We start from the raw sequence: 22,202 nt of genomic DNA on the forward strand, positions 1-22,202 counted from the left end.
AAGGAGCCTCTGAAGCTTTAGGGCACCTCAAGACCATGTTCCCCCAAGAGATGAGGTCAGAAATAGATCACATGATTGAGAAGGTTCTGGTTCAACCCAGAAATGAATGAAACCTAAGGAAGGGTAATGCCTCAAACAACTGCTTCTTTGGGACCAGAAAGTGTCCTGAAGTAGGCGAGGTCCTGGGGAGCAGACCCAGAGGCCTTCTGCCACTGACTGTGCCTTCCTGTATCGACAGCTGAGACCAGAAGGAACTTAGACTATGATTCAGTCTCTCCGGGGCACACTGTGTATGCTCAGGTCGCCACTCATCCAACCAGGGTGAGTCCTTTCAGCTTTATACTTTATCGTTGTTATTATTTTTACAGTCATTATTCAGAAACTTGTCACCACAATCTTCTGACTAATCTAAACGACATACACCATTGAGGAGAGGTGACAGCAGCGACGAGAGCTGCAAAGTTTTGTGCAGAAACTTTCTAGCCCCTCCTGCTCTCAGCCCAGTGGAATGTTTCCTCAGACCCTGCTTTACGCTGTTCTCTAACTGCTTAAGGCAGCAGTAAGTGTTGTCCCTTCAGTTGAGTTACAAGCTGCCTGAAGGTGAAATTTACGTCTTCCTCTCTCTTCCCCTATGTCTTAACCTGATGCTACTTGCTGAATGGATCAGAGTTCAACTAAGCTTGAGATTTTCCAAAAGGGACAATTCTGTAGCAGGGGGCTTCTCAACCTAGTTGTAGAGGAAATAGAGGAGCTCAGATGCAGTCTTTAAAGTGGGGAAGAGGGGCGAGAATTTGCAACCCCTCTGCAGTAGAGGACGCTAAAGGCATGAACAGCCCTCAGTCTTCCCCTCCCCTCTAGCAACATAACAGGATGGCCTTGGTCAGGCACCAGAAACTCCCCTGCCATGCATCAGCAATCCCCCACCACCCCAAAATAAAGCACCTGCAGGTCGGCACATTTCTAAATAGCACCATACATCCTGGGAGGCCAGTCTTCTGAAAAACAAGCCAAGAGAACTTGGCATTCCCCCAACTGATGGAAAGCAATGGTCTAGCTAGAAATCTTGAATTTCCCCAAGTTAAGCTCCCTTCACACAGCCCCTCACAGATATTTGCAAAGCAGGCTCCTCAAAGGGAGGGGACAAGAGAGGGTTCTCTCACTTATTCAGATATTTCTATTGCCTCCTGAAGATAACATGAATCACTCTTAACAAACCAACAAACCAATCTCCAGCAAATTTGTTAACTCTTTCTTTAGCAAAAAGTTATACTTTGGAGAGTTTCAGAGGTCTTAATCACATCCTAAATGTTACTTAATTAATTTTAAATGTCAAAACCCATATGGATGAGTGACTTCTTCTGTTATTGCTTACTTTGTATTCAAGCAGAGCCACTCTTAAGACGTGGTGTCCGTCCTACTCTACCAGTTCCCCACACTGGAGGAGAACCCAGTGAAATGATGAGCAGGCAGTTAGAATCACAGGGACAAAATGGAGCAGGCAATACCTCCAGTTATAGCTAGTAAAGATCTGAGACAAAAGATATAATACAAAAACCATCTAGAATGTGTTAGTTCTTAAAAATGAAAGGAGGAGAGTACAGTTGGATGCAAAACAAGAATGCTTCAGGGGCTGGCCCCGTGGCCGAGTGATTAAGTTCGCGCGCTCCGCTGCAGGCGGCCCAGTGTTTCGTGGGTTCAAATCCTGGGCACGGACATGACACTGCTCATCAAACCATGCTGAGGCAGCGTTCCACATGCCACAACTAGAAGGACCCACAACGAAGAACATACAACTATGTACTGGGGGGCTTTGGGGAGGAAAAAGGAAAAAAATAAAATCTTTAAAAAAAAAAAAAGAATGCTTCATTTCCTTCATACCACCTGCCAACAAGGTCATCCTGTCTTTCTCTGGTTCTTGAGCCCACTGGTTTGCGGGCATGTTGTGCTTCTCTTTGGGACTCAGGAAATGCCACTAAACCTCCACAGGTTTGAGAGCTGGTGGTGTTTTGTCTCCAGCTCCTCTTGCTAAACCCTCCCTAGCCTTCCTCCTGGAGAACTTTGACATCATCCCTCTTTTGTCACACTACCTTTCCTGAGAATATAAATAGGCATGAGTATCTCTTTGTCTGTGTGAGCCAAATGCACATGATTATTTTTTACAGGAAAGAAACATCCCAACGCCTGCGGAAAACAGTGAGTCCACCACAGTTTACTCCACAGTTCAACAGCACAACGAGGTAAGCTCACAATTACCCCATGTTCTTACATTCTTACCTCTCTCCTCAGACCTACGACTTAGCAAATAAAATGCATAAGACATGATTTTACAGATGCACGAATACCAGCAAGATACAGAAAGTCTCAGGACATCATCAAAACATGTCTAAGAAGTTATCTTGTGTTAGGATCACCACGCATAACTGAGTTTTCAGCCTACTTGTTTTTTAATTTAACCCTGCCTTATGCTATCAATATTCCTATCTGCCTGTTAGTACTCTCCAGACCTCCTCTGTAGCCATGAGGGGTGGCCTGAGGCTCTGGTCCATATTAACCTACTTCATTTTCCTCTTTTTCCCATTAGCGTAAAACTATTTCTTCCAGATCAACTGCCCTTGACGATGTCATCTAAGTTGCGGAAAGGTCTCAAAGGAATTCAGGGATGACATGTCTTCTCCTGATCCTATGGGAGAGAATACAGCTTCACTTCTGCCTGGCAGCAGAATCTGAATATCTAGGATTATCATTTCCAGTCATTCAGATTTGAAACTCCTTACCCAGGTCAAACATCTAAGGAATAATATCATTTCCATCATGTGGTCCAAATAACATTTTCTGATCTGCTCCAGGCTAAAACATGCTTCAAATAACATGCCTGGATATTGACTTTCTCTTTGGTAACTAAGAAAATGGAGTTATGATTGACAGAAAGCTTATAATCCAGAAGACAACCACTTTTCTCCTTTTAGAAAGCAGCAGGATTGTGACTCATCGGGAGAGAGTACAGTGTGTTGGTTACGTGTATGGTCTCTGGAGTAGGATGGGCCCGTGCCTAATTCTTTTACAGCATTTACTAGACATACCTCCTAGGACCTACCTAACCTCTTGGAGCTTTGGTCTCCTAGCCTGAAAAAGGAGGACGATAATACATCAGCCATGTGATGTGAATCAGGAACTCATATGACCCCTGACATCAGCTTCCCTATCGCCAGGCCCTTTGGATTCAATCTCCAAATAAATATCTTTGACCTATCCACTTCTCTCCAGATCTTCAACCACCATCCTGTATCCAGCCATGATCATCTCTGACCTGGAGTACTACAACAAATTCTGAACAACTCTCTGCAACTGTTGCTCGTTTTTCCTTCCAATCCATTCTCCACAAGACAAGACAATATTACAACAGTAATATTTTTAATATAAATCAGATCCTTCGCTTGTCTGCTTAAAACGCTGCAAGACTTCCCAGTGCACTCAGAATGAAACTGAGTCTCCCTGGCCCTGGATGGTCTGACCCATCTCAAGCCTCAGCTATCATCACTCTCCCCGCACTATCTCTATTTAGCCTCCCTGAGCTTCTTTCAGCTCCTCTGTTAGAGGAAAGAGTTCTCTATGTCACAGTTTTTACATCTGCCTCAAGGCCTTTCCTCTGCCTGCCTGGTTCCTCCTTTTCTTTAGGTCTCAGCTTACATATGTCACCTTCGAAGACAGACCTTCTCAGACCATTCCATCTAAAATGGATCCCCTTATTATTCTTTCACAACCTCCATGTCATTTGTCATTAAATATTTATTTTTATTTTTTTAATTCTGTTTATCCTACTATACCATAAGATCTCCAGGAGCAGGAACCATGGTAATTTTGTTTATCACTGTATCCCTAGCACCTGGCACAATATATGAAAGTTCAATAAATATTTTTTAATAAATAAATTAATATGTAATGCAGTTTTGTAGAATCAAATAAGACAATGTACGTGAAGCCCTTAGCATAGTGCTCAGCGCATAAAAGGAATCAATAAACGTCAACTCTCGTTGTTATTATTATTATTACTAAATTACATTCTCCTGGGAGCCAGCTCCGTGGCCAAGTGCTTAAAGTTCCACACGTTCTGCTTCCACAGCCCAGGAACGCTAGTTCAGATCCCAGGAGCAGACATACTCCACTCATCAGCCATGCTGTGGAGGCATCCCACGTACAAAGCAGGGGAAAACTGACACAGCAGTTAGCTCAGGGTAATCTTCCTCAAACAAACAAACAAAAAAAACAGAGAGAAGAGGATTGGCAATGGATGTTAGCTCAGGATGAATCTTGTTCACACACAAAAAAAATTACATTCTCTTGAACTGACAGAATCTTCTCACAAACCTTCAGCACAAAAAGAAAGGAGAAATGATACGTTGTCTGTGCCCGACCTCCACTTCATTTCCTACCTTTTCTCAGCTCAAATTTTTGAATTCATTCTTTTACCCTATATGAGAAATAATGTTCCTCTTCCCTTAGGAAGCATTCCCTGATTTTTTGTAGGTTTGAGATATTTTTTTAAATTTTTCTTAAAAAGCAGTTTATTGAGGTATGATTGACAAACAAAAAGCTGTACATATTTAATGCATGCAACTTGATGAATTTGGAGATAAGTGCACATTCATGAACCCATGACCACAATGAACACCACAAACATATCCATCACCTCCAAAAGTTTCCTTCACCCTCTTTATTTTTTTAATTTTTAATTTTTTTGTGATAAGAACATTTACCATAAGATCTACCACCTTAGTAGATTTTTAAGCACACAATACAATATAGTTAACTATAGGCACTATGCAGTACAGTAGATCTATGGGACTTAATCCCCTTGCATAACTGAATTTTAGACCCTTTGAGCAACGCCTTCCCTACTTCCCCTCCCCCTATCCCCTGGTAACCACCATTGACTCTCTGCTTCTATAAGTTTAACCATTTTAGATTCCTCATATAAGCAGGATCGTATAGGATTTGTTCCTTTGTGTCTGACTTATTTCAATTAGCATAATATCCTCCAGGTTCATCCAAGAATTTTATTTCCTTTAGATATATACTCAGAAGTGGGATTGCTGGATCACGTGTTAGTTCTATTTTTAACTTTTTGAGAAAGCTCCGTAACGATTTCCACAGTGGCTGCACCAATGTACATTCACACCAAGGGTTCCCTTTTCTCCACATCCTCACCAACACTTATCCTTTAATTTTTTTATAATAGCCATCCTAACAAGTGTGAGATAATATCTTATTGTAGTTTTGATTTGCATTTCCCTGACGATTAGTGATGTTGAGTACCTTTTCATATACTTGTTGGCCATTTATATACCTTCTTTGAATAAACATCTCTTCAGGTCCTTAGCCCAACTTTTAATTGGGTTATTTGGTTTTTAGCTATTGAATGGCCCTGAATGGCCAAAAAAATCTTAAAAAGAACCAAGTTGGAAGACTCACACTTCCTGACTTCAAAACTTACTACAAAGCTGCAGTAATCAAATCCGTATGGTACAAAGATAAGATGAGACATAGAGGCCAATAGAATAGAATAGAGAGTCCAGGATAAATCCTAAATTAATAAGAAACCATTATTTTGTTTCTTATATATTTTGGATATTAATCCTTTATCAGATATATGGTCTGCAAATGTTTTCTCCCATTCTGTAGGTCATCTTTTCATTTCATTGATTGTCTTCTTTGCTGTGCAGAAACTTTTTAGTTTGATGTAAACCCTTTGTCTATTTTTGCTTTCATTGCCTGTGCTTTTGGTATCAAATCCAAGAAATCATTACCAAAACCAATGTCAAGAAGTTTTTCTCTTATATTTTCTTCTAGAAGTTTTAGAGTTTTAAGTTTTATGTTTAAGTCTTTAGTCTATTTTGAGTTGATTTTCTGTGTACAGTATATGATGAGGGTCCTATTTCATTCTTTTGCATATGGATATATAGTTTCCCCAATACCATACATTGAAGAGACTATCCTTTCCCCATTGTGTATTCTTGGCACCTTGTCAAAGATCATTTTACCATACAGTTTAGGGTTTATTTCTGGGCTCTCTAGTCTATTCTATTGCTCTCTATGTCTATCTTATGCCAGTACCATACTGTTTTGATTACTGAAGCTTTGTTGTAAGTTTTGAAGTCAGGAAGTGTGAGTCCTCCAACTTGGTTCTTTTTAAGATTGTTTTGACCATTCAGGGTCCCTTGAGGCTCCATATGAATTTTATGAAGATTTTTTTCTGTGTCTGCAAAAACATTGTTGGAATTTAATAAGGATTGCATTGAATCTGTAGATCGTTTTGGGTAGTATGGCCATTTTAACAATGGCAATTCTTCCAATTCATGTAAATGGTATGTCTTTTCATTAATTTGTGTCTTCTTTAATTTCTTTTTGCAATGTTTTACAGTTTCCAGTGTACAAGTCTTTCACCTCCTTGGTTAAATTTATTCCTAAGTATTATATTCTTTTTAACACTATTGTAAATTGAATTGTTATCTTGATTTCCTTTTTGGATAGTTTGCTGTTAATGCATAGAAATACAACTGATTTTTGTATGTTAATTTTGCATCCTGCAACTTTACTGAATTTGTTTATTAGTTATAACAGTTTTCTGGTGGGTCTTCAGGGATTTCTACATATAAGATCATGTCATCTGCAAACAGAGATAATTTTACTTCATCCATTCCAATTTCAATGCCTTTTATTTATTTTTCTTGTCTAATTACTCTGGCTATGACTTCCAATATTACGTTGAAAAAAGTGTCAAAAGAAGGCATCTTTGTCTTGTTCTTGACTGTAGAGGAAAAGCTTTCAGGTTTTCACCATTGACTATGATGTTCACTGTGAGGTTTTCATACATGGCCTTTATTGTGTTGAAGTAAGTTCCTTCTATACGTAATTTGTTGAGGGCTTTGATCAGGAAAGACTGCTGAATTTTGTCAAATGCTTTTTCTGCATCTATTGAAATGATCATGTGATTTTTATCCTTCATTTGGTTAATACGGTATATCCTGTTGATTGATTTTTATGTGTTGAACCATCCTTGCATTCAGGGATAAATTCCACTCGGTCACAATGTATGATCCTTGTAATGTACTGTTGGATTTGGTCTGCTAACATCTTGTTGAGGATTTTTGCATCTATAGTTTTCTTTCCTTTTGGTGTTTTTGCCTGGCTTTGGTATCAGGGTGATGCTGGTCTCATAAAAATGAGTTCTGAAATATCTCCTCCTCTTACATTTTTGGGAAGAGTTTAATAAAGATTTCTATAATTCTTCTTTAAATGTTTGGTAGAATTCACCTATGAAGCCATCTGGTCCTAGGCTTTTCTTTGTTGAGAGGTGTTTTATTACTGATTCAATCTCCTTATTCATTATTGGTCTGTTCAAGCTTCCTATTTCTTCTGATTCAATCTTGGTATGTTGTATGTTTCCAGGAATTTATCCATTTCTTCTAGGTTGCCCAATTTGTTGGCATATAATTTTTCATAATAGTCTTTTATGATCTTATTGTTGTGGCATCAGTTGTGATGTCTCTGCTTTAACTTCTGATTTTATTTGAGTCATCTTTTTTTTCTTAGTCTAGCTCAGCATTTGTTGATTTTATCTTTTAAAAAAACAAACTCTTGGTTTTCTTGAGTTTTTCTATTTTCTATTTCATTTACTTCTGCTTTAATCTTTATTATTTCCTTCCTTCTGCTAATTTGGTGCTTAGTTTATTCTTCTTTTTCTCGTTCCTTCAGTTGTAAAGTTAGGATTTTTATTTGAGATTTTTCTTTTTTTTAATGTCAGCATTTATGGCTATAAAATTCCTTCCTAGTACTGCTTTTGCTGCATCCTGTAAGCTTTGGTATGTTATGTTTTTATTTTCATTTATCTTGAGATATTTTTTAATTTCCCTTTTGATTTCTCCTTTGACCCAATAAGTGTTCAAGTATGTGTGGTTTAATTTACTTATATTTGTAAATTTTCCCATATTCCTTATGCTGTTGATTTCTAGTTTCATTCCATTGTGGTCAGAAAAAGATATCTGGAATGAAGGCAATCTTCTTAAATTTGTTAAGACTTGTTTTGTGACCTAACATTTGATCTATCCTGGAGAATGTTCTATGTGCACTTGAGGAGAATGTGTATTCTGCTGCTGTTGGGTAAAATGTTCTATGTCTGTTAGGTCCATTTGGTTATAGCGTTTTTCATGTCTACTCTTTCCTTACTGATTTTCAGTCAGAATATTCTATCCATTATTGAAAGAGTGCTTTCAATTTATATAATAACTTTCATCATTTTACATAACTTTCTTTGTCTCCTGTAACCTTTGACTTGAAGTCTGTTTTGTCTGATATAAGTAAAACAATCCCTGCTCTCTTTTGCTTACCATTTGGATGGAATATCTTTTTCCACCCCTTCTCTTTCAACCTATGCATGTCCTTAAATCTAAAATGAGTCTCTTGTAGAAGGCATACAGTTGGATCTTATTATTTTATTTATTCTGGGACTCTAAGTCTTTTGATAGGTGAGTTTAATCCATTTATATTTAAAGTAATTTTTTTAAGATTTTATTTTTCCTTTTTCTCCCCAAAGCCCCCCAGTACATAGTTGCATATTTTTAGTTGTGGGTCCTTCTAGTTGTGACATGTGGGATGCCACCTCAGCATGGCTTGATGAGTGGTGCCATGTCCATGCCCAGGATTCAAACTGGCAAACCCTGGGCCACCAAAGCAGAGCACGCGAAGTTAACCACTAGGCCACAGGGTCAGCCCCTAAAGTAATTATTGATATGAAAGAACTTACTACTGCCATTTGGGGTTTTTTTCTGTCTATTTTGTAGTTCTTTTGCTCTCTTCCTCTCTTCCTTTGTGATTTTATTATGGGGGTTTTATTGGTAATTATATAATTTGATTCCTTTCTCTTTTTCTTTTATGTATCATCTTTAGGTATTTACTTTGTGGTTATCCTGAGGCTTTTATAAAACATTTTATAATTATAACAGTCTATTTTAAGCTAATAAGCTTAACTTCAATTGCATACAAAAACTTTGCTTTTACTTCTCCCCCTTACACACATTTTTACATTATTGATGTCATGTTGATGTTACATTTTTTAAATTGTGTATCCATTAACAGATTTCTGTATTTATAGTTATTTTAATACTTCTGACTTTTGTACTAGGGTTAAAAGTGATTTATGTACCACCATTACAGTATTACACTATTCTGTATTTGCCTATATATTTACCTTTGTGAATGAAATTTATATTTTCATATGCTTTGTACTGTTGTTTAGCATCCTTTTGTTTCAACATGAAGAACACCCTTTAGCACTTCTTGTAAGGCAGGCAGGTCTAGTGGTGGTGAACTCCTTCAGCTTTTGTTTGTCTGGGGAGGTCTTTATCCCTGTTTCCTTTTTAATGGACAGTTTTGCTAAGTATAATATTCTTGTTGACAGTATTCTTCTTTCAGCTCTTTGAATATATTATCCCACTCCCTCCTGGCCTGTAAAGTTTCTGCTGAGCAACCTAGTGATAGTTTTATGGGGATTCCCTTATGTGACAAGTCATTTTTCTCTTGCTGCTTTCAAAATTCTCTCTTTGTCTTTGACTTTTGCCAGTTTAATTATAATGTGTCTTGGTATAGACCTCTTTAGGCTCAACCTATTTATCATCCTTTAGTCTTCATGAATCTGGATATCTATTTCTGTCCCCAGATTTGGGAAATTTTCAGCTATGATTTCTTTAATTAAGCTTTCTGCCCTCTTTCTCTTTCTCTACTCCTTCTTGGACTCCCATAATGTATATATTGGTTATCTTAATGGTGTCTCATAATTCCCATAGGCTTTCTTCACTCTTTTTCATTCTTTTTTCTTTTTGTTCCTCCAACTAAATAATTTCGAGTTATCTGTCTTTAAGTTCACTGATTCTTTTGTCTGTTTGATCAAATCTGTTGTTGAAGCTCCAATTTTTCAGTTCAATCATTGTATTCTTTAGCTCCAGAATTTCTATTCAATTCTTTCTGTGATTTCTATCTTTTTGTTGAACTTCTCATTTTGGTTATGTATTGTTTTCCTGATTTTTGTTTAGTTGTCTGTGTTATATTGTAGCTCACTAAGCTTCTTTAAAGATGATTATTTTTAATTCCTTTTAAAGCAATTTGTATATCTCAATTTCTTTGAGGTTGGTAACTGGAGATTTATTTTATTCCTTTGGTGGTGTCATGTTTCCCTGACTCTTTATATTTCTTGTAGCCTTGCAATGGTGTCTGCACATTTGAGGCAACAGTCACTTTTTCCACTCTTTACAGACTGGTGTCAGGAGGGAAAGATCTTCAGTCAGCTAGGCTAGAGACTCTGTGGGGTCTCTCTTTTTTATGGATGTGTCCCCTCCATTCTTCTCACTCTTTTCTAGGGGTGAAATCTTAAGGACTAAGTGCCTTCTCTCAATTCTGCAGAGCTTTCCTGGGTGCTAGAGCCACCCACTCTTTTTCTCTAGGGCAGTCTTTTGAAATGCCAGGGCATTGAGTACAGGCTCCACTTCTCTCCTTCCCTCTTAAAGAAGACGTCTTATGATTATGTGTCTTCTCTCTACTCTGCAGAGCCAGGCCAAGTGCTTAGTCACCAATCCATTTTCCCTAGAGCAGTGCACATAGATGCCAGGATAATGGGTGCAAACTCAATTTTTCTCCTTCCCTACTGAAGAGGGAGTCTCAGCATTATGTATCTTCTCCCAATCCTGCAGAGTCAAAATGGCTGCTGAGACTCATACTGGATACTGAGATCTGTGTGCTGTTTGCAGGGGCATGCATGAGGTGCTGTCTGTGGGGACATGTATGAGGCACTGTCTACAGTGGCATATGCAGGTCAGCTGCTAGGGTCCACCAGTGGGCCCGCTGGCTGGTTGGGTCCACAGGCCAGTTGTTGAGATCCACAAATCATTTTCTGTGAGTCTCAGCCACTTTTCTTTGTTCTTAGCTGCCCCTCAATGATCCAGGAATGTGAATTTCCTCAGCATTCTGGGTGAGGCAAGACGGAAACAAGTCTCTTGAGCATCATTCTGAAAGGCTGGGGAAGAAGGACATTCATATCATTCTTTATTTCTCCTGTGGGAGAAATCATGGACTAAGGGAGTCTCTCAGCACTGAACTGTACCAGCTTGGGGAAGGGATCACATGAGCAAAGTGAAACTGTTCTTGCTCTTTTCAGTGTGGCTGTTCTCAGATTTTGTGCTCCACTGGGGTACTAGGAACTCTCAACTAGACTCTGAAGTTCTCAGAAAGATATTTTTGTCCATGAATGGCTATTAAATCAGTATTTCTGTGGGAGAACAAGAGCTAGGACTCTTATTTCACCATCTAGCTGATGTCAAGCTAATGTATCTCTTTTTAGTGTGGTTTTTTTTTGACCACAAAAACAATAAAAACTCATTGTAAATAATTCAAATATTTCACAAACGAAACTACTGAAAAAAATTTTATCCAGAAAGTAAGATTGTTCTTTAATGTTTTCATTGTAGAATAGAGGAAACTGCACCACTATTAAACTGCTTTGATTGAGGTGAGAATGCTGTGAGTGGCTGTATGGCTAGATAATGAAAAAGAAGAAAAACAATTCAGAGATCTATAGGGAAGATCATGAGACATAAGTTGGAGTATCTCACAGAGGAGATAGGTAAAAGGGTAGTCTAAAGTGATGGCAAAGGGAAGTCCAAAGACAATTGCCGTGCATCAGACATAGAAAACAACCAGCTCAGGATGGAATATGAGATCATATGTTCCAATAGGGATGTTTCTAGAAGAACATGAAGCTGATAAATTATTTAGCAGACTTAACTGGGTGGAAAATTATATTGAGAATCACTTTTACAAAGTTACTAGAGGGTGTGGTAAGATAGTCAGATGTTTGAGAAAAATCCTCTCCCCTTTTAAAAAGCCCCCAGTTACACCCACCAACAGTCTCAAACCTTTGGCATGGTCTATAAGACTCCTACTTACAACTCCTCTCCTTTCACAGTATCCCAGCCACACTGGCCTTCATTCAGCTCCTAGAATAATCCAAACTCTCCTTCCTGATTCTGTGCCTTGCACATTCAGTTTCCCTTGCAATACCTTCTACACACACACACATACATACACACACACACATACAAGTAGGCTAGTCAATTCCTATTCATCCTGCAGGACTCAGCTTCTACATCATTTCTTCAGAGAAGACTTCTCTGATATATTTACTGTCATCCCTAGTTAGATTAGCTAGCCCTATTATATGGTCTCATAGTTCCCTGTATTTCCCCAATCACTTATAAAAATTATAATTTTATAAGCATTTATGTAATTTTATGTTTGATGTATCTATATATCTAGGTATATCTCCACTGGACTCTAAGTTCTAAGGGAATAGTGACTGTGCCCACAGAACCCCACATGGTACCTACTTCATCAAAGTAGACACTCAATAAATATTTATTGAATGAATGAACAAACAATAGATAGAAACTAAATTTGGTAGATAGTGGTGAAAGTGGAAATTTAAAAACTAGGTACAGAATCAGGATACAGAATGAAAGGTGTTACAATTGTTAGAATACACTCGATGTTGGTGAATGCTGGGAACACCAGAGGGGGTTCTTTCTATTCAGAGAGACAGATCTTCAATGGAGTCACACCAGGATGACAAACCCCAAACTTCCCCATCACAATGGCCTGATCTGCCTCTGAAATCTGAAATTTGAAATTATCCCTCCTCCTCTTCTTGCACTCTCCCTATATTCACCAGTGTTTCCTCCCTCCTTCATACATTTTAAGTCACCTGGCCCTTAGTCCCTATCTGAGTATCTTTCATACCCTGTCCACAGATCAATAAAGTCATTAACACTGTACGTGCCATCCTCATTAGTTTTCTACTTTGCTGGGCCAGTGTTGAATCCAAAGGATTCCCTATCCCCCATCTTGATTTCCCAGTGACTACACTTTACCTGCAAAGTCCAGGAGAAAACCAATGAACCATGCAGCACACTACAAATATGTTCGATTTCTCTTTGGGCTCCATCAAATGACACTTCTATTCCCTCAGCTATTCCGAACTCTCTCACCATTCACGTGTTCTCAATAATATCTCTCATCTCACCTATCCATTGGTTCTTAACCCCTTGGTTGCTCATTAGAACCACCTGAGGAGCTTTTAAAACTACCAGTGCAGGACTCAACACCCAGAAATACTGATTTAATTAGTCTAGGCTGGGACTCAGGCAGCAGTATTTTTTAATTCCCTGGGTGATTCCAGTCTACGTAATAGAAGATAGAGTCACTTTTGCAAGTAAACTACATGGGGTAGTCTTCAAGAGGAGATTAATCTTCTTAGTGAGGTTATGTGTTTATCTTCAGGTACTTTAAGAGAAAACTGATAGAATCCTTGTGGATTTGGGGAACTGAACTAGAGTTGAAATAGCCCCAGTCTTTTCCCCATTCCTATCTATAGGGCATTGCCCTTTCCTCTCCTTCTCTCGGAGCCAGCAGATAAGGATGGAAGAGAAAAAAATCCAAGTCTAGTGAGTACCTGAGGAAAGGGGGCCCAGGACACTATGATGGGAGTGTTGTGGGGGTGGGGAGAAGCCAGTCACGAATCGAGCAGTGGGGAAAGTATTCCCTTGGCATTCTTTCTTAAGCCCTAAACCAAAAATTACATACAGTCAGCTGGAGACCAGGATCATATCTGCAGATGTTTGGCCCCCATAATGTCTTTCTTTTATCAGCAACATGAAAAATTAGGACAATTCACCTAGAGATCCTGATTTCCTACTTTCCTTTAAAAATGTTTTCCAGAAGTCTGACCACACTGGGACCCCATTTCTACAGGGCAGCAATTATCTGGTGCTGAATAGCATTCATCTTACGCTAAGTGGGGCTTGTACCTTACGTCTCATGCCTGGCCTGCCTTACCTACTTCACTCATTTATTGTATCTGCCTGATACCTATAAATATTTAAGTTTCTAATCTCTAGCTTAAGCTGTGAAGCCTTGCCTTACCTCATGTTGGTCAAAGGAGCAAATTAGCTAGTCCCAAAATAGCAGTGCTTGATCTCCCTTGCCCACTCCCATCCCACCCCCAAACCAACACTAGGACCCTGTGTGGCTTTAGGACATTTACCTGAAGTTTTTAGTAAGAAACCCTTTAACCTCCCTCAGAGTCCAGTGTATATGTTGATATGACGAAGATCTCTGCAAATGGATGCAGAACAGAGAGAAAGTAACCCTCAGCAGAGTCACTAGACAGACATTTCATTCTAAATTTCAAAATGACGAGAATGGGCTGAGAAGTGACTTCCAAACTAGAGAGAGAAGAAGTCTGACCTCTTGACTTCCCTCTTCTCAGAGGTTATCTACTGTCATTTCCTATGGGAAGGAAGGAAGAGGACATTATCATTGAACTATGACTACCAGAGCTTTAGGATGAACGGCTTACACCCAAATCTCTCACTTCCTTATATATAGCCCCATCACTCTTCTGAACCTGCACTCTTAAAAGGCACTAATATCCAGCGGCAGGGATCTTTTCTCTGCATTCTGGTGCTCTCTGCAGCATTTGACATTACAGAATCCTTCCCACCCTTAAAGTTTCCCTCCTTTCAACTTTCACTAAGTTGCACCATCCTAGTCTTCTGTCTTTCTGGCTGCTGCTTATCTCTTCTTGGCTTGACTTCTCTTAAGATTCCTGCCTCATAAATAGATTTGCTTCTCTAGTTCCTGCTGACTGGACACCTCCTGGATGTCCCATAATCACCTCAAATTCTGCTTTTCTCTCTCCCTTCGTTCATTTCTGTAGACTGATTATGAATAATACTCTTAGTGACCCACGGAAAAGAAAACACCTCCATCAAAGCCCCTCTCATGATCTGACAACAATCCAAATCACAGGGTAAATTCATGGCAATTTAAGACAAAAGGGAAAGTAACTTGAATATCTAACTTCTTAGAACACAGATTCTCAAGGGAGAAAGGGTACAAGAAAGGAGCTTTCTTATGGTAGAGAGCAGAATATGTAGTTTGAAAAGGCATAGTCAATATTACAACTTTATATTTATAAAACAAAAATTACCTCTTCAACAATTAATCCTCCAAATAATTTTATTTATTAAATAGTTGTTATTTAGTTATTCATTATTCAGTAAACACTTAACTGCTCATTGTGTGCCAAGTATGGACCTTTAAACAAGATAGACATGGCCTTGGTCCTCAGGAATCATGCAGATAACAGACATTAAACAAATATATAATAGATCTAAATAGGTAAACATAAATAAATATATGATTCCAGCCTGTGATAACTGCTATGAAGGAGGCCTTCAGAGATGTTGACAGTGTCTTTGAGTATGCCAAGCTGTACCACCCCCAGGGTCTTTACACTTGCTCTCTCTCTGCAGAGACCTCTTCCCCCAGGTCCTTGTGTGGCTAGCTTTTCTGAATCATTCATATCTACACTAAAATCTCGTCTCCTCAAAGAGGCTTTCCCTGATTTTCCCACCTAAAATTGCTCCCAGCCTCCCTACCACCATTCATTCTGTCCTGTTACCCTTTATTTTTTCATAGCACGGATCACTATTAGAAAATATACTATTTCTATACAGGTCTCTTGCCTGGCTCCCCAACTAGACTCTAAGTTCAATGAAAGTATGGATTTTTCCCCTTTTCTTCACTGTATTCCTAGACCTCAGAATAGTACCTGATACAAAATAGATACTCTAAATATTTGGCAAACCAGTGAAGGAACACTTAGGAAATAACAGAAAGAAGCTTACCGAAATAGGAAGGCTTCTCTGAGGTAGTGACTTTTTGGCAGTTTTCTACTTTTAAAAATTTGCAGATAATAAACTGCAACAAAAACTTCTGATCTGGTGTGGATACACACACACACAAAAAGAAAACAATTCTCAACCTAGAACATGTTCTCCCTTGGGGAGCCACGTAACCAAATCTCAGGGTGACGTGTTGGGGAATGGATTGACATTCAACATCCATTCCATCTTCCTTCTATGTGCCTTCTTGTGCTATAGAAACAGAAGATCTAATAAGCTATGTTTCCCAGACTTCCATGAAGCTAGAGCAATGCCTTTTTGTTTTTCTTCACCAACTTTTTGTTGTAAAGGCATAGGTTTGAAAAAGGCAAAGAGTTTGATTTAATCCATGTTAACAATTCAAAAATATAATTCGTAGAACAGAAATAGAATTCACAGGAATTGGTGACTTGACCGCATATGGGAGATGAGGAAGAGGAATGTGAATATGATGAGTCAAATATATCTTAGTGATTGAAATTCAAAAATAAAAAGAAGGAAGTTTAGACGAAAAGATAATTAATTCATTTTTGAATGAATTTAAACCATCTGATGACATCCAAATGCTATTCAGTAAGCAGTCAGAAATGAAAGAGTAGAGCAAGGGAGCACAGCTGGGGCTGGACCTACAGATTTGGGAGCCTCATACACTTGAGTGGCAGCCAAAGCCATGAGATTGGTGAGATCATCCAGGAAGTGTATGTACCGTAAGAAGAGAAAAGGACACATGGCGTGCCCTGGGTAACTAAGTTACCACTGAGGAGAATCCAAGAAATGAGCACAAAGGGAGTTGGTCAAGAGGTAAGAGAACCAACAGATCTCCAGGGTCACAACATTTCAAGTAAAAATTTCAAGAAAGTGGAAGTGATGACAAATTCTGCAGAAAACTTAAATAAAATTTTGGTAAGTTGGAGGTCATGTGTGACCATAAGATGAGCAATTTTTAGCTTTGAATCTCATCTATAAGACTATAATATCATTACTCTTCCTGTTACAGTCATCTGCTATCCTCAAGTTGCTGTCCCCTGTCCCTTGAAGAGTTTAGCTCCTGTCTGACTCTCACATTCTTCACACTTACACACTTAACACTACTCCTTTCATTATTGTTTCCATGTAGATGGTCCTTCCATTAACCTAGTTTTTCAGATCCTTGACCTCCTCTCCTCCAATGATCTCGTCCTCTACCCCTTTCACTCCGTTAAGCTTTCAGTTGCACCATTCTAGTCTTCTCCTCTGTCTTTCTGGCTCCTCCTTACCTCTCCTTGACTTGGCTTCTCTTATAATTCCTGACTCATAAATGTATTTGTTTCCCTGGATTCTGCCAACTAAACACTCCTATAGTCATACCCTTGTGCCAAAAGCTACAATCCTTCTATAATCTTAATTTCAACCATCCCACTCTCTCTAATCACCACCTTTTATCTTTCCATTTCACTCCTCCTTTTACCCCAAATCCAACAAAACTTTAACCTCCATCCCCAATCTATAGTCCATTGATTCAACCACCTTTCACTATCCCACATGCCCCTCATGTCATAACTTTCCTCCTTACCCAGTTTAAATTCCATGGTGAGTCATCATCGTCACTCCCTCCCATACACCCTCAACTCGCTTGTTCCATTTTGGGTTGTGTTTGTCTGGGGGGAAAAAAAGTCAGTACTGCTTAAATCCAACTCTTGGGCTCTTTCATGTCTAAATTTGCACAACTAAAGGTAGCTGGAGAAAAGCACACACCTATGCTATGATTAGTCTCACTTAAATTTGTGATTCCTAACTGAAATACTGCCAGGCAATTATATTTTATTTTCCTAGCTCGTTTTCTCACTCTCATAGACAACTAGGAGGTGAAGGCAGGGGCACCAATCTTCCAACGCTTCTTCACGCATCCTCACTCTCAGATTCCTCACAGAGAAAATAGAAGCCATCTGAAGAGTATTTCCAGATGCTTACACCATCCACCTGCCTAGCTTTGTATCCTACACTATCGTCTCTTCTTTTCTGTATCCTTCTCTGTCCTCCTGTTACTATGGATGAATTTAACTGTGTCAGGCAAGGGACAGTTCCTCTCCTTATGCACTAGAACCCATCGTTTGTCACCTACTCAAGGACATTGCTCCAGCAATTCTCCTCTTTCTCTCTCTGCTTTAACAAATTCCCTCTCTACTGGATCTTTCCCACCAGATTACAAACGTGTTGTTATTTCTCCCATCTAATAAGGAAAACAAAACTCTCTTGATCTCAGATTTCTCTTTAGCTACTGCTTTATTTGTCTCTTTCCTTTTACAGCAAAATTCCTATTTTTCTTCTCCCACTTACTTGACCCATTGAAACACTCAGTTCTCGACTTACTTGACCTATCAGCAGTATTTGACGTCGTTAATCCCTCTCTCCTTCTTGAAACATTTCTTTAAGCGTCTTCCAGGACACCAGACTCCCCTGATTTTCTTCCCACCTACTGGTCAGTCCTTAGTCTCCTTTACTGGTTCATTCTCATCTTCCCTGCCTTTTAATATTAGATTACTTCAAGGCTCAGTTCTTAGAACATTTCTCTTTTCTAATTAGTCTGATTCTACTGATGATCTCATCTAGCCTCATAAATTTAAATACCACCTATAGGATGATGATTCCCAAGTTTATATCTCTAGTCCCACTTAACCACTAAATTCCATCTTTTATCGAGCTGCCTTAAAACTTCTACACTTGAATGTCTGTCTAATAGGCATCTCGTATTTAACTGATACAACACTGATCTCCTAATCTTCCCCACAACCTGCTTTTCCCACAATATTCCCCATCTCATTAAATTGCAACTCCACCCTTCCAGTTACTCAGGACAAAAATCTTTGAGTCCTCCTTACTTTTCAGACTCCACATCCAATCTGCCATCATATGCGGTTGGTTCTTCCTTTAAAATAGATCCGTAGTCAGCTATTTCACTGCTACTACCCTGGTCCGGATCACCATTATCTGTCATCTAAATTATGGGACTAGCCTCCTAATCAGGTAGTGCCGCTTCCTATCTTGTCCTTTTCAACCTATTCTCAACACAAAGAGATTCTTTTAAAACTTCAGTCAGAACATATCACTCCTCTACTCAAACCCCTCCAATGGTTTTTCATCTCACTCTCAGTAGAAGTTCAGGCCATTAAAATGGCCTATGAGGCCTTATATGATTTGAGCCTCCCCCTTCCACCACTTCTCTGACCTCATTTCCTACTAATTTTCCCCTCACTCTCTCTGCTCCAGCCACACTGGCTTCCTTGCTGTTCTTGGAAAATGCCAAACACAGTCCCACCTCAGGGCATTTATATTTGCTATTTCTACTCCATGGAATGATCTTCTTCCAGATATTTGCATGGCTCACTCCTTAATCTCCTTCTGGTCTCTGCTCAAATGTCATTTTCTTAGGTCTGAACAAAAGAATGTGGTTGGAGCTGGAGAGACAGATTTGGGAACCATTTGCATCTGGGTGACAGCTGAAGGGATGGCATTGGTAAAGTCACCCAAGGAGTGTGTGTATAGTGAAAAGAGAAGATGATTACCTACACAGGCCTAAATAATGTCACTGAGGAAGATAATCCCAACGAAAGTAGGAAAAAGGAATCAACAGAAAGCTAGAAAAACCAGAAAATCATAGTGTCACAAAATTCAAGGAAAAGGAGAGTTCCAAGAAATTGGATTTGTATAAATAAATTCTGCAGAAAACTTAAGTAATATGTAAGTTTGGTGAGTAGGAAATCATCAGGGACCTTAGTAAGGACAGTTTCATTGACTGAAATTGGAGATTACTATCTTCAGAAGCTTGGTTCAGTAGAGAAAGAGAAAAATTAGTCAGTGGCTAGGAGGTGAATGCAGGTAAATGAGAAGGAAGATTTTGTTCTTTTGGAATGTTTGTCTTTTAGGGTGAAAAGAAAATCTTGAGTTTGTTTATAGACTAAAATACAAGAGGTAAAAGAGGGAGAAGTGAAAGATCAGCAGAGAAAACAGACAATTGATACAGCAAAGACCTGCAAAGAGTATTCAATATCATCCAACAAATATTTATCTACCACATGATGCCACGTGTTGGGATATAATAACGGATGAAATATACACCCAGTAGACTGTAGCATAATGGATACAAGTGAGGTTAAGACCACAGCTGTAGATTCTGGTTTTAAAACTGAAGGGACATAAAGAAAAGAGCGAAGTATTGGTTATAGGAAATTGAAGAACTATGGCCTCAATTTTCTCAGCAAGCAAGATACTGCAATCTGTTGAGAGTGAAGGGACTCTGAGAAGGGGGCTTAAGGAAGCTAGTGCAGGTTAAAGATTTGCAATAATAAAGAGAATGGGAGAGGAGGTTACTAAAACTAAAATAAAAAAGAACTATCAAACAGATCTGAATGGCTCAATAATATTAAACGCCATTAATTTGTAGAGATTCCATTCTCTACAATTTTGTGATTTTTATCCAATAACACTCAGCACTCACATACAGAATGGTTTGTAGAACTAGCCGATGGTTGGTGGCTTATAGTGCAGGTAAAGGGGTAAGTTATAGTGCTAGGATCCAGAAGATAATCCAAGTTGTCAACTTGAGATTGTCCATTTCCAACTCTTCTTTCCTTTGCCTACCTCTAATACACAGACAGTAAAAGTTAAACACTTAATTTCCCAGCTCCCTGGCAGCTAGGGGAAGCCATGTGACACACTTCTGGTCAATGAGACAGAAGCATAAGTCTGTAAATTATGCTTCTCCTATTTCCTCCTTCCTTCTGCCTAGAGCATAGTGATGAGGCCTAGAGAACCAGCAACCCCTTGGCAACCTTGAGGCAACATGTAGGAGGACAAAGTCAGGATGTTAAGAATGACAGAGCAGGAAGGCAGAAGGGACTTTGGCTCCTGACGGTGTTGTGGAGCTGCTGTGTCGGCTCTGCCTTGCCTCAGGATTCTTATTATGTAGGGCAGATAAACCCTTATTTATGTAAGACATGATTTTTGTGTTTTCTGGTGATTTGCAACCAAATGTGTTCATAACTGAAACAGAGGTCCAGGCTTTCTAAGTATGTTAGTCATGATGCTTTTGGTTGTAAAAAAAACAAAAATATTATAAAGCAGAATAAGGGGGGGGAAAGGTGGGAGAGGATGTAATGGCATATCACTGGAATGTCCAAGAGAGAGAATTGTCTGTAGGCCCAGCAGGACCCATGGTTCAAATAAAGTCACAAAAACATTCTCTCTCTTCATCTCTCAGCTCTGCTGCTCTCTGCTTGACTTCATTCTCTCCCAAATCTCTCCAAGAATGGCAAGACAATCTCCAGCAGCACCATTTTTGCATATTTCTTAGAGCTCATGACCCCATAGGCTGACCCTGGCCCTTTCTCTCACAGTGTGCATATCAATCTCCAGAAATCTGTCCAAGGATTGGTAGGACAGCCTGGGTCCACACCTATCATGGAAGTGATTAGGCCACATGACCAACAGCCCCACCAATACCATGTGGAATGAAGGAAGAGCAGACCCAAAAGATATAGGTGTTCAGCATACAGAAAAGCAATAGATCGACTATGGTAGAAAAACAAAGTGAGGCCAGAAAGGGGACAAGTAAACTGGGAACAAATGAGTGGGTCATTGGACTAGAAATATTTATGAGGCTTATAATTTGTGTGGAGAAATGACACAAGAGATAGAAGGATAAAAAGTTGTGATCAAAATGTAGTATATAGAAGTTTAATGTTTCAGACAGGTGGAGCAGTTCTAGATGATAACCGGCAGGGTCTAGTCTGTAAATATAGAACAGAGTGGTAAAAACAAAGATCTGAGTCGAGAAGATTAAGGTATTAGATCAAGATTATCAAGGATAGATTTATATCTTTAAGGCCTTAAACTAGTAAAACATTTATGGTACCTGTATTAGTTAGCTATTGCTATGTAACAAATTACCTCAAAATTTAGCATGTCTTGAAACGACAGACATTTGTTACCTCACACAGTTTCCAAGATTCAAGAATTCGAGAATGGCTTAGCTGGGTTGTTCTGGCTCAGGGTTTCTCATGAGGTCACAATCTAAAGATGGCAGCCAGGACTTCAGCCATCTGAAGGCTGGAGGATCCACATTCAAGTTCATTCACACGGTCATTGGCAGGTCTCAGATCTTCATTGGCTATAGGCCAGACACAGTATTTCTGGATCTAATGGATCTCTCTATAAGCTGCCTGAGTGTCCTCATGACATGGCAACTGGCTTCCCTCAGAGTAAATGATCCAAGGGAGAGGGTAGTCAAAGCCCTGATGTCTTTAAACTGAATTTTGGAAGTGATACACCATCCTTTCTGCATATTCTAATGATCACATAGAACAACTTTGGTACGATGTGAGAGGGACTACACAAAAG

The 22,202-nt window shown here is 39.2% G+C and overlaps 1 protein-coding gene across 9 annotated transcripts in view; it reads left to right on the forward strand.

The window, feature by feature from the left end:
• Nucleotides 1-22,202, forward strand: part of SLAMF6 (SLAM family member 6) — a 69,831-nt gene that overhangs the window by 24,852 nt on the left and 22,777 nt on the right. For 4 of the 9 annotated variants that reach the window (XM_008520461.2, XM_070608296.1, XM_070608297.1 and 1 more), the window contains 3 exons: nt 239-321; nt 2,163-2,237; nt 2,582-3,929. In XM_008520461.2, the coding sequence (XP_008518683.1) occupies nt 239-321; nt 2,163-2,237; nt 2,582-2,629 (206 nt within the window). In that variant the 3' untranslated portion in view covers nt 2,630-3,929. Of the gene's footprint in view, nt 1-238; nt 322-1,674; nt 1,854-2,162; nt 2,238-2,581; nt 3,930-22,202 lie in introns of those variants that run through there. The other 5 variants (XM_008520463.2, XM_070608299.1, XM_070608300.1 and 2 more) reach the window with 3 other exon arrangements.

This window comes from Equus przewalskii, unplaced genomic scaffold (genome assembly GCF_037783145.1).
Source record: "Equus przewalskii isolate Varuska unplaced genomic scaffold, EquPr2 ChrUn-6, whole genome shotgun sequence".
In the NCBI taxonomy this organism is placed as follows: Eukaryota; Metazoa; Chordata; class Mammalia; order Perissodactyla; family Equidae; genus Equus; species Equus przewalskii.